At 51.2% G+C, this 12,736-nt stretch overlaps 1 protein-coding gene across 3 annotated transcripts in view; it reads right to left on the reverse strand.

Annotated features, from left to right (window-relative positions):
• The window catches only part of EEF2K (eukaryotic elongation factor 2 kinase), a 63,441-nt gene that overhangs the window by 21,170 nt on the left and 29,535 nt on the right, over window positions 1–12,736 (reverse strand). For 2 of the 3 annotated variants that reach the window (XR_012326081.1, XM_033840278.2), the window contains exons 4-11: window positions 9,640–9,700; window positions 8,289–8,326; window positions 7,740–7,911; window positions 4,062–4,211; window positions 3,698–3,830; window positions 3,311–3,438; window positions 2,395–2,596; window positions 517–584 (exon numbers count right to left, since the gene is read on the reverse strand). Coding sequence is in view for 2 of the 3 variants with exons in the window: in XM_033840278.2 (XP_033696169.1) it covers window positions 517–584; window positions 2,395–2,596; window positions 3,311–3,438; window positions 3,698–3,830; window positions 4,062–4,211; window positions 7,740–7,911; window positions 8,289–8,326; window positions 9,640–9,700 (952 nt within the window). In the remaining variant the exon portion in view is untranslated. Of the gene's footprint in view, window positions 1–516; window positions 585–2,394; window positions 2,597–3,310; window positions 3,439–3,697; window positions 3,831–4,061; window positions 4,212–7,739; window positions 7,912–8,093; window positions 8,327–9,639; window positions 9,701–12,736 lie in introns of those variants that run through there. The other variant, XM_073792215.1, reaches the window with a different exon arrangement.

Raw genomic sequence — 12,736 nt, forward strand, 5'->3', positions numbered from 1 at the left:
TTTAAAACATTCTAATGAATTTTTAATTTGACACCATAATATATGTTTGTCTGAATGCAAAGATGTCATCTACAGCTTCTTACTGCTAGTCACGCAGAGGCTGCAGGAAACCTGTTCTGCTTATCCAAGCTGTGAGCATCACAGCTACCTCTGCTATAAGTTACACATCGGAGACCCAACATAGCCCCCTGTCCCCCGAGATAGCTTGGCCGCACAACGTGTGGCCAAACCAAACCCAGGGCCAAGCCCAGCATGTACCGGAAGGTTGTGTTATTGCTGACTTGGATTCTCTCTGCTTTAACCACCTCCAGGAACTGGAATAGACCCAGCTCTTCCCAGACAAAATGCTGCCCTGGGCAGGAGGCTGGGATTCCCTCCCCCCTGTGCACCTGTATCCTGCTGCCAGTGTCCGGAGCAGACCTGGGTTACCCACCTCTGAATCTGAGGTCTCATCCTCAGTTCCTGGGGGAGGGAGGCCCCTCCTCCCCACCCTGGTCCTCCACCCGCTCTACTCACCCGGTGGTTGTCCAGAGGGTCGTGGTCTCGGGGTGCCAAGTTATCGAGGTCGCTGAACACAGGCCAATCTGAGCAGGGAGAAAATGGAGGAAGGCACCAGCTCCATCGCTGGAACAGTTCACAAGACCCACCTACAGCCTACAGCTGCCACCAAGCCTTTTTTATTTTAAATTTATAAAGTACAAAAATGGGTGAAGAATGTATGTGGTCAGCACCTGGGGGGACACAATTCTTCCTCGAGAACTTACCCAGAGTCTCTACTCGCCAGCTGTGGGGTCCTGAGCGAGCAGCTTAACAGGTGTGCCTCCTTGGGTTGTCATAATGTAAACACAATTGTGTCATGTATTGACAAGCGCCATGTGCTTGACCTACGGCCAAACCTCAGTGAGGTGCAGTTGTGAAGGAAGGAAAGCCATTTGTATACTTGGGGTCCCATGAGTAGCTACAAATGGGAGAAGCCTTAGATGGCTTAAAAACCAACCCTCCCAGTCTTTATCTCCTGTCCCAAGCTGCCACTAGCCAAATCTGGCTTGTCTCCTATTCGCATATGGTTTTTAAGAATGCTTTTTACATTTTTTAAATGGTTGAAAAAAGTCAAAAGGAGAACAATATTTTGTGATATGTGAAAATTATATGAAATTTAAAATTCAGTGTCCATAGAGTTTTACTGGAACACAGCCGCATCTATTTGTTTTAAGTACTGTCAGCGGCTGCGTTTATGCTGCAGGTGCAGAGACCACATGGCCTACAAAGTCTAAAATATTTATTACTCTCTGGCCTCTGAAGAAAAGGTTTGTCAACTCTTGCTTCAGACTATTCCCCAGGCCTTCCAGTGGTGATTTACAGGCTTCTTTAATATCTGACATTAAAATCCTCCTCTCCTGCTTCCCTGGGGCCTCCTCCGGCTGAATAAATGGCCCCATCATCCTGCCAGTTCTTCAGATCAAAACCGTGGAGCCAGCCTTGCCTCCCGTCTTTCCTGCAGACCCCGCGTCCATATCACGAGCAAACTCTGTCACTTCAACTTCGGAAATAATGATGCCCATTTTTCTCCTTTGACCTGTTCATATGATGTTAATTGGTTTCTGAACACTGAACAACTTTCAGATTCCTGCAAAAACCGTATTTGGCTGTGACAGACTATTCTTGTAAGGTACTAGTCTTTTTTTTTCCCCTGATCAGGGATTGAACCCACGCCCCCTACAGTGGAAGTGAGGAGTCCTAACCACTGGATCGCCAGGGAATTCCCTAATATACTAGTTTTTATTTGTTAATACTTTATTTAGAATTTTTGTCTTGTATATCTATTTATTTATTTATTTTTAAATTTTAAATTTATTTTTGGCTGCATTGGGTCCTCGTTGCTGTGTGCGGGCTCGCGGGTTCTAGAGCGCAGGCTCAGTAGTTGTGGCTCGCGGGCTCTAGAACGCAGACTCAGTGGCGCACAGGCTTGGCTGCTCCACAGCATGTGGGATCTTCCCAGGCCAGGGCTCAAACCCGTGTCCCCTGCATTGGCAGGCGGACTCCCAACCACGACATCACCAGGGAAGCCCTGCCTTGTATATTTATACCTGAGGTTGGGATATGGTTTTCTTTTTTGGTGTTTTGTCAAATTTTGGTATAAAAGTTTTCGCTAATTTCATAAAACACTCTGAAAAATGTTACCTTGTTTTCTGCAACAAAGACTGTTTTTACAGCATTTGGATGACTGCATCTTGAAAGTTTATTAAAAAGAACTCACCCGTAAAACCATCTGGGCCCTCAATCTTTTTGGTTGGCATGTCTGATTTTCTAACATAAGTGAAAGCCAGTTTAGCCCTGTTTTACCTGTGCTCGTCCCCTCCAATCACAATGCCCAGGGGCCAAACCATCACTCACGAAGGTGGTCCAGTTTCTGGCTGTGCGGCGTGGCAGAAGATGGCGAGGAAGGGAGAGAGTCAAAGGTTATGTCACTCATGTTCTCATCTCCAGAGTTCTCTGAGAGGCGAAGGAGCAGTGGGGGCCGGCTCCCCGAGAGGGTCCTCACCCGGGGGCTCCCGCACTTTTCCTCTGTCCCCCTCAAGATGGTCTGCGCTGATTGCTGGAGAAATAACAGGGACATGCACGTCACACAGGCACCCTCTGGGAAAGTGGGGCTCTTCCTGTTGCCTATTGTTCCCTCAAAACCTGAGGCCCTTTCAGCCACAGCACCCACCTGTGCCTATTAAGGGACTGGCAGAAAACCTGAAACGAATCAGTGGGGGCTTAACCCAAAGGCCTCTGAGAAGGGGCAACCGGAACAGGAGCTCAGAGGGCCAGCATTCCCAGAAGCGCTGCCCACGCTTTACAGCCCTGAGCTGGGGGATACATTCCAGAATCCCAAGCTGCTCTTTGACAATATTGTCTTATATCTGGTCCATGCAGTGGGGGTGGGGATGGGGGTACATCCTGGACACGGCAAGGTACTCAGTGAGCCAGGTCCGAGTCTAGTCCAGCCGTTTGTCAACACACCACACGAACCACATTCCACACACCCCACTCACTATCTGTACATACCTGGTCCCCTCACTCTGGGCAAAAATGGGCCTATATCAAGCAGACCCCAGTTCCTCTGTTAGTGGGGATATTCAGGAGGGCTGTGTGCACTGGCTCAAGAGGGACGAGGGACACAGGCAGGACTAAGAGTCTTCCGGCCCCAGTACTCTTGAATTAAGCATTGCAAGGCCTGAGCCACCAGCACACAGAAAACACAGTTTGCGGGTCCTGCCAGCAGAAGGGCCCTGCCAGTCCGAGCAGGTTCACGCTGGGTACCCACCAGTAGCTTGATGTTCTGAGTCACCGCGTCCCTCTCTCTTGGGGAGAGGTCGAAAGGAGTGAGGCCCATGCTCTTGCAAATCCGGTTGCAGGCATGAGAGTGGAAGAAGAGAGCCATCCCGCGGACACCTGCGGACACAACAGAGCAGGGGTTCTGGAGCACTGCTCTGCTTTGGGGTGGGGGCAGGACGGTACTGAGCACCCTAAATGCGGCAGGGGCAGGCGTAAAACATGCTAAACTGGCAGGAGCCAGAGGCCCCAGGCTCCCACCTCCACAATCTTGGGGCGCCCCATATATCACCTCGGCCTGCTTTCTTGGGTGAACAAAGAGCCCGGAGATTTTGTGGGGAGTGTGGTCTCCGTGGACATGCTGGCTTTCCCTGCCTACCTAGGTTGCCATCTCCAAAGTCGGTGCCCCTCTCGGTGTGGATCTGTGGGTCGGTGTAGAGGTCACCCACACCCTGGACGTCCACCACAATCAGCTGGTGGCCGGAACGCTCAAAAGTGAAGTGGCTGAAGGCCTGTGGGGTGACATGAAAGAAAAGGTGACCACAAGAGACCAGGCTATGGGTTGCACAAACGCTGGCAGGCAGTGCTCTGAGAGGTTTCAACACCCCACCTCTGCCCATGTTGGGGGCCTTTATCTGCAGGGAGGAGTTGTACAGAGGCAAAGACAAAGGAAGGAGCCCTGCCTAATTCGGAGGGACCCGAGGTCTGCTGAGATGGGGCACGGGCGTGTGCAGGGGCCTCACCTGCGGTGTCAGGCGCATGTTGTCATCACGGACGAAGCCTGAGTTGGAGTTGTACTTGATGTACTTGCCCTCGATGTAGTGCTCTAGGTGGAAGAGAGGCCGGCCCTGCCTTTCCTTCAGCTCTATGATGCACATCTGCATGATGTCCACCTGGCGGGAAGGTGGGAGGGGGGTCAGAGGGAGGGCCCAGCGGAACCCTCCTCTGATAAGAGGCTGGAGCAGAAAGGCTGAAACTGCTGACTGTCCCCAGAATCCACTCCCCTTTTCCTTTGAGAATGAAAACCCCTGCTACGGCCTCAATGTATCCCCCCAAATTTCATAGGTTGAAATCTCAACCCTCAAAGGTGATGGTATTAGGAGGTGGGGCCTTTGGGAGGTGATAAGGTCATGAGAGAGAAGCCCTCATGAATGGGATTAGTGCCCTTATAAAAGAGACCCCATAGGGCTTCCCTGGTGGCGCAGTGGTTGCGAGTCTGCCTGCCGATGCAGGGGACACGGGTTCGTCCCCCGGTCCAGGAAGATGCCACGTGCCGCGGAGTGGCTGGGCCCGTGAGCCATGGCCGCTGAGCCTGCGCGTCCGGAGCCTGTGCTCCGCAACGGGAGAGGCCACAACAGTGAGAGGCCCGCGTACCGCAAAAAAAAAAAAAAGAGAGAGAGAGAGACCCCATAGAGCTCCCTCACTCTGTCCACCATGTGAGGACACAGCAAGAAGATTCCAGTTATGAACGAGGAAGAGGGCCCTCACCAGAACGTGACCATGCTGGCACCTTGATCTTGGACTTAACAAGTTTCTGTGGTTTTTGAGTCACCCATTCTGTGGTGTTTTGTTACAGCAGCCCAAACAGACTAAGACAGCCCCGCACCCCTGAGCTTTAACAGGATGCACAGCCATTCGGTAGGGATGGCATCGCTTGGCTTCCCTTGGATGCTAAGTGTGGCCATGTGACTAAGCCTGGCCAATAGGAAGCAAGCAGCAGTGATGATGCAACTCCAGCCTGCCCTCTCCTCCTCTGGCCTTCCTGAGGCTGTAAGGTGGACATCTGCCAGGGAGCCAGATCTGACCATGTAGTCCAGGGCAACTCCCGGCAGGTGGCAGAGCAACAAGACAGAAGGAACCAGGCCTCTGGATGCCTTGAGCAGGTAAAGCACCAGCCCACCCTGAGACCCCACCAAAGCGGGATTGTTAGATGAGACAAAAGGAAGCCATTTCGAGTTAGCACACAACTGTGGGTCTGTCTGTTAAGCAACTCAACCTGTGCCTCATGCTAATACAGTGAATTTGCGCAAGTTATTTCACATTCTGTGCCTGAGTTTCTTCACCTGTGGAATGGGCAAGAGGATGAAATCTGTTGGCACAGGGAAGAGGCAGTCAACGTTTGCCGATGTCATTATTATCAGCAGACACAAGTCTAGAGTGATACATACCAAACCGTAAGAGTGGTTCTTTCCCTGCAAAGGGGACTTACAGGGAACCCAGACATTCCTTGCTAAATTTTGCACCAAGTATACGTTTAACTTTGTACTCAGAAGAAAACATGTAAGTACTGTGTATGTTTGTAAAGCAGAGCAGGGAAAACCTGAAACTCTAACTCGTTATCTATTACACAAGATCATAGCCACGGCACCCTGTTCCCTTGACGCCACCCACAACAGGAGCCAGGCCTGGGTTTCCCAAGGAAATGACCACCCAGGAAACTGCTTGGCTGAGTCACCAGACAGGCAGACAACAACTGCAGAGGCCAAAGGGGCCCAGAGCTGAGAGCTGAGAACCTCCCCAAACGTGGCCTCAGTTCTGAGAACCAGACAGGGGGGAAGGAGCGGCTGGTTCCCAGAGGGTTCCTGTTCCAAAAGTTGGCTCCATGTCTGCCAGGAAGCCTGCTGCAGGGCCACCTGCTTGAGCAGAAGGCAACTAGGTGAGGGTCAGTGGCGAGGATACATCCTCAAGGGGACAGCCAGGTCCTCCTCAAACAACCACATTCCTCTCCCTTCATCAATTCAACCACGTTATTATTCACTGAGCACCTAGGCACTCGGACAGAGTTGAACAAGACAGATAAAATCCCTGCCCTCGGGGGAGAGAAGCAACTGAAATATTAACTACATGAATAAGACCCTTTCAGACGGTGCCAACTGCTCTGAAAAAAAAGAAACCAAAACAAAGTGACATGACAGAGGGTGCAGCGGTGGGTCACTTCATTTAGGATGGGTTAGCACAGCCTAGCTGAGGAGGTGACATGAGCTGAGACCTGAACCGTGAGCAGGATTGAGGAGATGCAGTGATGCAGCCTTGCAGGAACAGTCAGTGCAAAGGTCCTGAGGCAGAAACAAGCTTAGGGAGGAAGGAAAAAGTGGCCAGGCCTGAGTGTACTGAATTACTAAAGAGGACACAACCCCCGAGGGTGGGAGTGTGGCTTTTTGTATCCACACCAAGGACACTTAATCAAGGGCTCTGCAAACAGTAGGCACTCAATAAGTTCTGCTGGCTACCTGGAAGTGTGGCTCTCCTAGGCACTCAGAAGATGGTACCTTATAGCTAGCAGGTGCACAAACAGTAGGAGAGCTGAGCTGTGAATTTAAGCAGGGCAGAGGCCCGGGGCGCTATTTCCTCAAATGCCTGCAGGCAACAGGAAGTTCTGCTTGGCTTCAGGTCACCAGTACCCTGGGGGCTCAAGTGAAGAAGCCAAGAGCAGGGGCTTGGAAAGCCTGGATTTGAGCCCTGGCTCCATCCCTGCCCATTTGGGCAAGACACTTAACCCCTTTGTGCCCTAGGTTCCCCAGGGGCAGATAAGGAAGGAATCCATTCCCCACTCCCTCTCCTGCTTTTCCTTGGGAGCCACCAATCTCAGTCCACCTAGTCTGGGTGGAAGAACCCATATTGCTGGTGGGTACAAGGCTCAGGCCTGCCTAATCTGCATATTCCCACACCCTGGCCATCGTGATTGGCTCAGTGATAGGCACCTGACCTAATCAAGCCAATGAAACCCATGGGACTTCCCTGACAGTCCAGTGGTTAAGACTCCGTGCTTCCAACAAAGGGAACGTGGGTTTGAACCCTGGTTGGGGAACTAAGACCCCACATGCCGTGCGGTATGGCCAAAAAAAGAAAAAGAAAAAAAAAAAAAGAAACCCAGTTTTGAGACTCATTGAAACTTGCGGGAAAACATGTCATTCCATCAAGGTTGCCGAGAAACGGAAAGGGAGCCTGCAGCTACTGGGACTAACATGTCACTACAAGCTGAAAAGCCGCCTGAGAGTGATGCCAACACAGAACACTGAGACTAGAGCTGGAGGAAGATTCCCAACAACTTCAATTTGGTCCTGGATCTAGCTACACCTGGAGCCAGCACTATTTCTCAGTTATAGGAGGCAATAAATTCCCTTTTTGGATTAAGCCCGTTTGAGTGGGTTTCTGTCATTTGCAAGCAAAAATCCTGACTAATGGATCCCATCTGTAAATGGAATAAAAACATTCCGACCTCAAACAACCTCAGACCTCTGTTTTCAGAAATCAATAACTCTTGGCATGTAGAGTACTTGACATATCAGGCTCAATACATGATGGTTGTTATTAGCGGCTGCTAAGATGGTGAAAAAGGAAGCCTGTGACAGGCACCTCCATCGTCCTCATCTCCAGATACGTCCTGGTGTTGGAGGGCGGCAGACAGGGGTGCCACACACCTGCTTAGGGGGCTTGTGCCGATTATACTCCTCTCCCCAGAGCTTGGCTTCCATCTGTAGACGCACATCCTCAAAGTACACGTCCCTGTCCACGGACTCGATGTAGCGCTTTGCCACGTAGTTGGAGGCCCCCTTCCACTGCTGAGTGTGCAGGAAGTTGGAAAGCTTCTTCCTGAGGGGAGAGGCATCAGGGGGCCCGCCTGGGTGTTCTGGATCCCAGCCCTAGTCCCCAGGATGGGAAGACCCTGCCTGACCCGGCTGGCTAGAGCCAGGAACAAAATGCAAGAGGTGGGAGGGGCTTCCCCACCCCACAGCATCCTTCAAAGAGCTGCGAATGGGGCTTAAGGGACATACTTCCTGTTCTCCTCCAGCCCATCCCCACAGCCGGTCCCAACGTGTGGTCCAACGGAGACCAGATGGAGAGGAGCTTGGGCTACAAGAAGAGAAGCCACTGTCTCCATTTCTTGACTGGAAATGTCACAGTGCCCCTGCTCTCAGGAGCCTGAGGGAGTCTGGGCAGGGCCCCGAGAGGCAGGCTGAGTCACTTACGTCCTGAAGCACTCCCTCATTGCTCCCCGGCCAAAGGGCTGAAAGACATCACACAGCGGGTTATCAGTCCCCACACCCCACCCAGAGGCTACCCTGAGCCAGGAGGAGATTTTCCCCTTGGACGTCACCCACCAAATCGATGCCCTGGACCTCATCTCGACCCTAAAATCCCTGGGCCCTCCTTCCTTTACTGCAGCACCAAGCCCTCATAGAACTTCCAGCCTGGAGGCTGCAGGACTGATGAGACCACCCTATTCCCCGCCTAGCTGAGCAGAAGACTCTCAGGGGGTGAAGATATTATGGGGGTGACGGGGTGGGGGTAGAGACAGTACATGTCAAAGGATGTTTTTTGTAGCCCTGTCTGTAACAGAAAAAAAAGCAAAACCACCCAAATGTCCATCGACAGTATAATGGATCGATCAATCAGGTCTATTTGCTTGACAAAATATTATACAGCAATGAGAATGAACAAATTACAGTTCTAGAAAAAACATGTACAAAACCTCATGGACAAAATGTTGAGCTATACATATACGGTATGGTTCCACTTATAGGGAGTACAAAAAGGCAAAACCAATCTCGGGTGATAGAATTCAGGGTAGTGCTTACCCTTGGGGGTAAAGGAGGAGTAAGTGGGGCTGAGAGGGGCTTCTGGGGGTGCCGGTGATATTCTGTGTCTTGATCTGGGTGCTGGTTATACACATGTTCACTTGGTGAAACTCATCAAGCTACACACTTTTCTGAGTGTGTGATACACTACAAAATGTTTCACAGATCGATCCTGCCCCTTACTAGGCAGGAAGTTCTCTATTTTCTAGTTGATTCCTTTTTCTTGCAACCCACTGAGTTCACCTTGTTAGATGAAAAGTAATAGGTGGTGACCTGTAAGTTTTGAAAACGGATATACACATTCACGGTCCACCGATTTTCAATAAGAGTGTCAAGAAGAATCTTTTGATATATATGATTAATACATGAAATGCCCAGAATAGGTAAATATACAGAGACAGAAGATAAATTAGCGGTTGCCCATGGCTGGGGCAGATAAGGGAATTGGAGACTGACTGCTAATGGGTAGGTACGGGGTTTCTTCTAGAGATGGTGAAAATGTTCTGCGACTGATCGTGGTGACGGTCGCATAACTCTGTGACTATACTAAAAACCACTGAACTGTACACTTTAAATGGGTGTGGGGTATGGTGTGTGAATTATATCTCAATAAAGCTGTTGTAAAAAATAAAATAAATATACAGTACTATAAAGAATCCCCCAAAGTTAAAAAAATAAAATAAAGTGGGTGTGGAGGAGAGGAAGCAATCCCTGATTACACTGGGCTCGAGGCTCTGCTCACCTGAGACGCCATCTTGATCAGAACTTCATCCTCCAGCCACTCCCCGGTGACAGCGTTGTACCTGCAGAGACCAGAACCCACCCCAGGGCGCAGCGTCCATTACCTGATCCTGTCACTCACTAGCTGAAGGCAGAAGACTTTTCTGGGCTGCCCAATGCCCTCGGGATCAAATCTTCTCTCTACCCACAGGCCCACCTGACCTCCTGGGTTGGGTCTGTGGACACTCCCCCTCCCTCCCAGGTCCCCACCACACTGGCCTCCTGCCCCTTCGTCAAAGGCAGCTATTCCCTCTCCACCATGTCCCCCAGAGCTTACAGTTGTGCAGTGGGCGGGCTTGCTCCCTACCTATCTGGCTCCCCCACCGGACTGTAACTCCACAAAGGCAGGCCAGTGAACAGGACCTGGGACAGGGGAGGCTTAATAAACGCATGGTGGATGAACAGTTGAATAAGTAAATATCCTTGTTATAACTGGCCTAGATAATGAATGGCGTGTCCCAGGATGGGAGGTGGCAGCATCCTCATTCTTGCCGGTGTGAGGCCCAGTGCAGGCAGGGCTGGGGGGAGGGTCCTGCCTCTGAGTCCAACCAGGAAAGGGGCTGCCGGATACACACCCAAGGCAGAGAGGGATGGAGAGGGTTCCAGAACATTTTCATCTCTCTTTTCCCAGGGATCCTCTTTTCCAGAGCAAATCTGCCCCTAGGCCTGGCTGGGCCTTAACAGGTTTGCCTGGTAGGAAGCTCCTTGGCTCAGTAAATCCCTAAAATCTTAAACCTCCCCCAGGGCTGAGGTGTTCTTAGCTCTAGCAGATGCCTCCCTGGCCCTCCCTCAGGGGCGACAGACTCCAGAACCTCCCAGCTCGTGGGAACAGCCTTTTCAGAGCCTGAGAAACAAGCAGAGGCCTGGCGGTTAACCCACCCCAGGCCCAGGGTGGGGAGGAAGGCTTGTCAGAGCCACACACCTGCTGGCACCAGCCCGTGGCAGTCCGGTGCCAATAAATAACAGCAATCATTGTTAGTACTACTACGTAGAGGCCAAGGTAAAGGAAGTCGTCTTCCCTCACTTCCAAACAGACTGAAAGCTGAGAGGCGCCCAGAAGTTGGGGGAGGGCAGAGACATGCAACACTGGAAGGGTCTTAACTGTCCTTCACAATCACTAACCTTACCGAGGACAGAGCTGCTCTGAGTTCACTGAGCATTCACCGTATGCTGAGTGCTTACACGGAACTCCTCCATCAACCGTCACTCAGCCCTGTGAGATCCGTACAAATATTGTGCCCACTTTCCAGATGGGGAAACCAAGGTTCAGAGAGGTGAAAAAACCTTCCTGAGAGCCAAGATTCAAACCCAGGTCGGTTTCAAACAGAACCTTGCTCTTAACCAGCCTGGGTACAACCCACGTGAACAGGAAATCTGTCCCAGTAAAGGGCTGGCTTGCAGCAGAGCTCTTTAAAAACCAGCAATAGAGGTGGAAGCCTCCAGTTTAGAAATCTCTGGACATTCTGGCCATCAGTGCCTGACCTCCCTCTGCTGGCAGCCAGGGCAGGTGAAATCAGCTACTATGGTTAAGAAATAAACACAATTCGGCGCAGCCCCTGGTCCCTGGCCCCCAAGGAGCTCAGGGACACACAGAACCAGCCCAGCACGTGAGTCCTGCTTTTCCAAGGGCCTCCCTGGTAGCCTGGTGTCCTCAGCCTGGAGGCCAGATGTCACCGACCAGCCACCACGCTGCGTTTATAGGCAGGAAGGAACAGAGTGCGCAACCTGGCCTTCTGGGGCCCCGACGATGCTGACCTCAGCTGCCGGCACAGACCCCAGAGCCCACTAGGAGGTCAGCCTCCGAAATGGGGAAAGGTGCACACTAGGTTCTAACCCATCCCCTCACAAGGTGGGAGCAGGAACACACTGCAGAAAGGTGGAGAGGGCTCCACTGTTTCTGCCTGCCTAGCAACTGCTCCCCTTTCTTCTGGTAACAGCACCCCAATTTTCCTTTGGAAAACCCCCATCCTCCATTTTCAGAACATATGGACTGGGTGAAGCTGATCCCCCAGCACCTTCTTGCTTGTGGTATGTGATCTAGACCTGGCCAGTGACAGCAAAGCGCCTGGCACAATGACTGGTTCAGTAACCGGCCTATAACCAAGGCCAGGCCAATGAGATTCAAATGTGGGACTTTTGTTTTAAAAAAAATCGAGAAAGGAAGATCCTTTCCCACTGAGTGAGATGACATGTGGGGCTCCTAGGAGCCGTGTGTGCCACTGATGTAAGACAGTCTATCTGGGGTCAGAGCCAAAAGCACCCTTGGAGCAGCTGGGACTAGCCATACGTGAAGCCCACGTAGATGAGTCAACCGTTCCTTTCTATGATTAAGCCACTGCGAACTGGGTTTCTGTCACTTGCATTTGAAAAAGAGTCCTGACTAATTCACAGACACTGATCTGAGTCAGAAAGTTATCTTATTAACTACCTGGGTGACCCTGTTCAAACCTCTCTCTCCACTGGGGCAACTGAGGGAACTCACGGGGTTCACCTGGATGAGTCAGAGCTGGAGGGGTCTACAGAGGTCACAGGACACAGGACAGGCCCCAGGGCAGATCCATGAGTCTTCTAAAATTATGAGTCAAATAAGACATATGCGTGCAACTTTCTGAGATGGCTTCATCAGATCCTCAAAGGAGTGCCGAAGGCTTGACACAACGACTGCAGACTTTATTTAATGAGTAAATACATATAGAGTGCGTAAACAGTACCTCGCAGATGGAACATTCAGTAAACAAGGACCCCATCATCATCACCATAGTCCTCCTTATTATTATGTTGGTGGTAGCGTTCTGTTGTTTTTATTTTTCTTCCTGAAACCCCCTGAGAACACTCTTCCTTCCTCTGCCTTTTCAAATAGGAAATCTAGACCCTCCCAGCTCTGTTTTGTGAATCTTCCTGGGGCCAAGGCACTGAAAGGCTGGTCTGCTTTCTTTCCCTCTGATAGCAATTGTGGGGTCATGTGTTGAGATGATGCAGCCACAAGACAAAAGTAGCCTGGATCCCTGAGATGCCCTGAAGAGTTACTCAACTCTCACCCAACTTCGTATGAGCAAGAA

The sequence above is a fragment of the Tursiops truncatus genome, chromosome 15, assembly GCF_011762595.2.
Source record: "Tursiops truncatus isolate mTurTru1 chromosome 15, mTurTru1.mat.Y, whole genome shotgun sequence".
NCBI lineage: Eukaryota > Metazoa > Chordata > Mammalia > Artiodactyla > Delphinidae > Tursiops > Tursiops truncatus.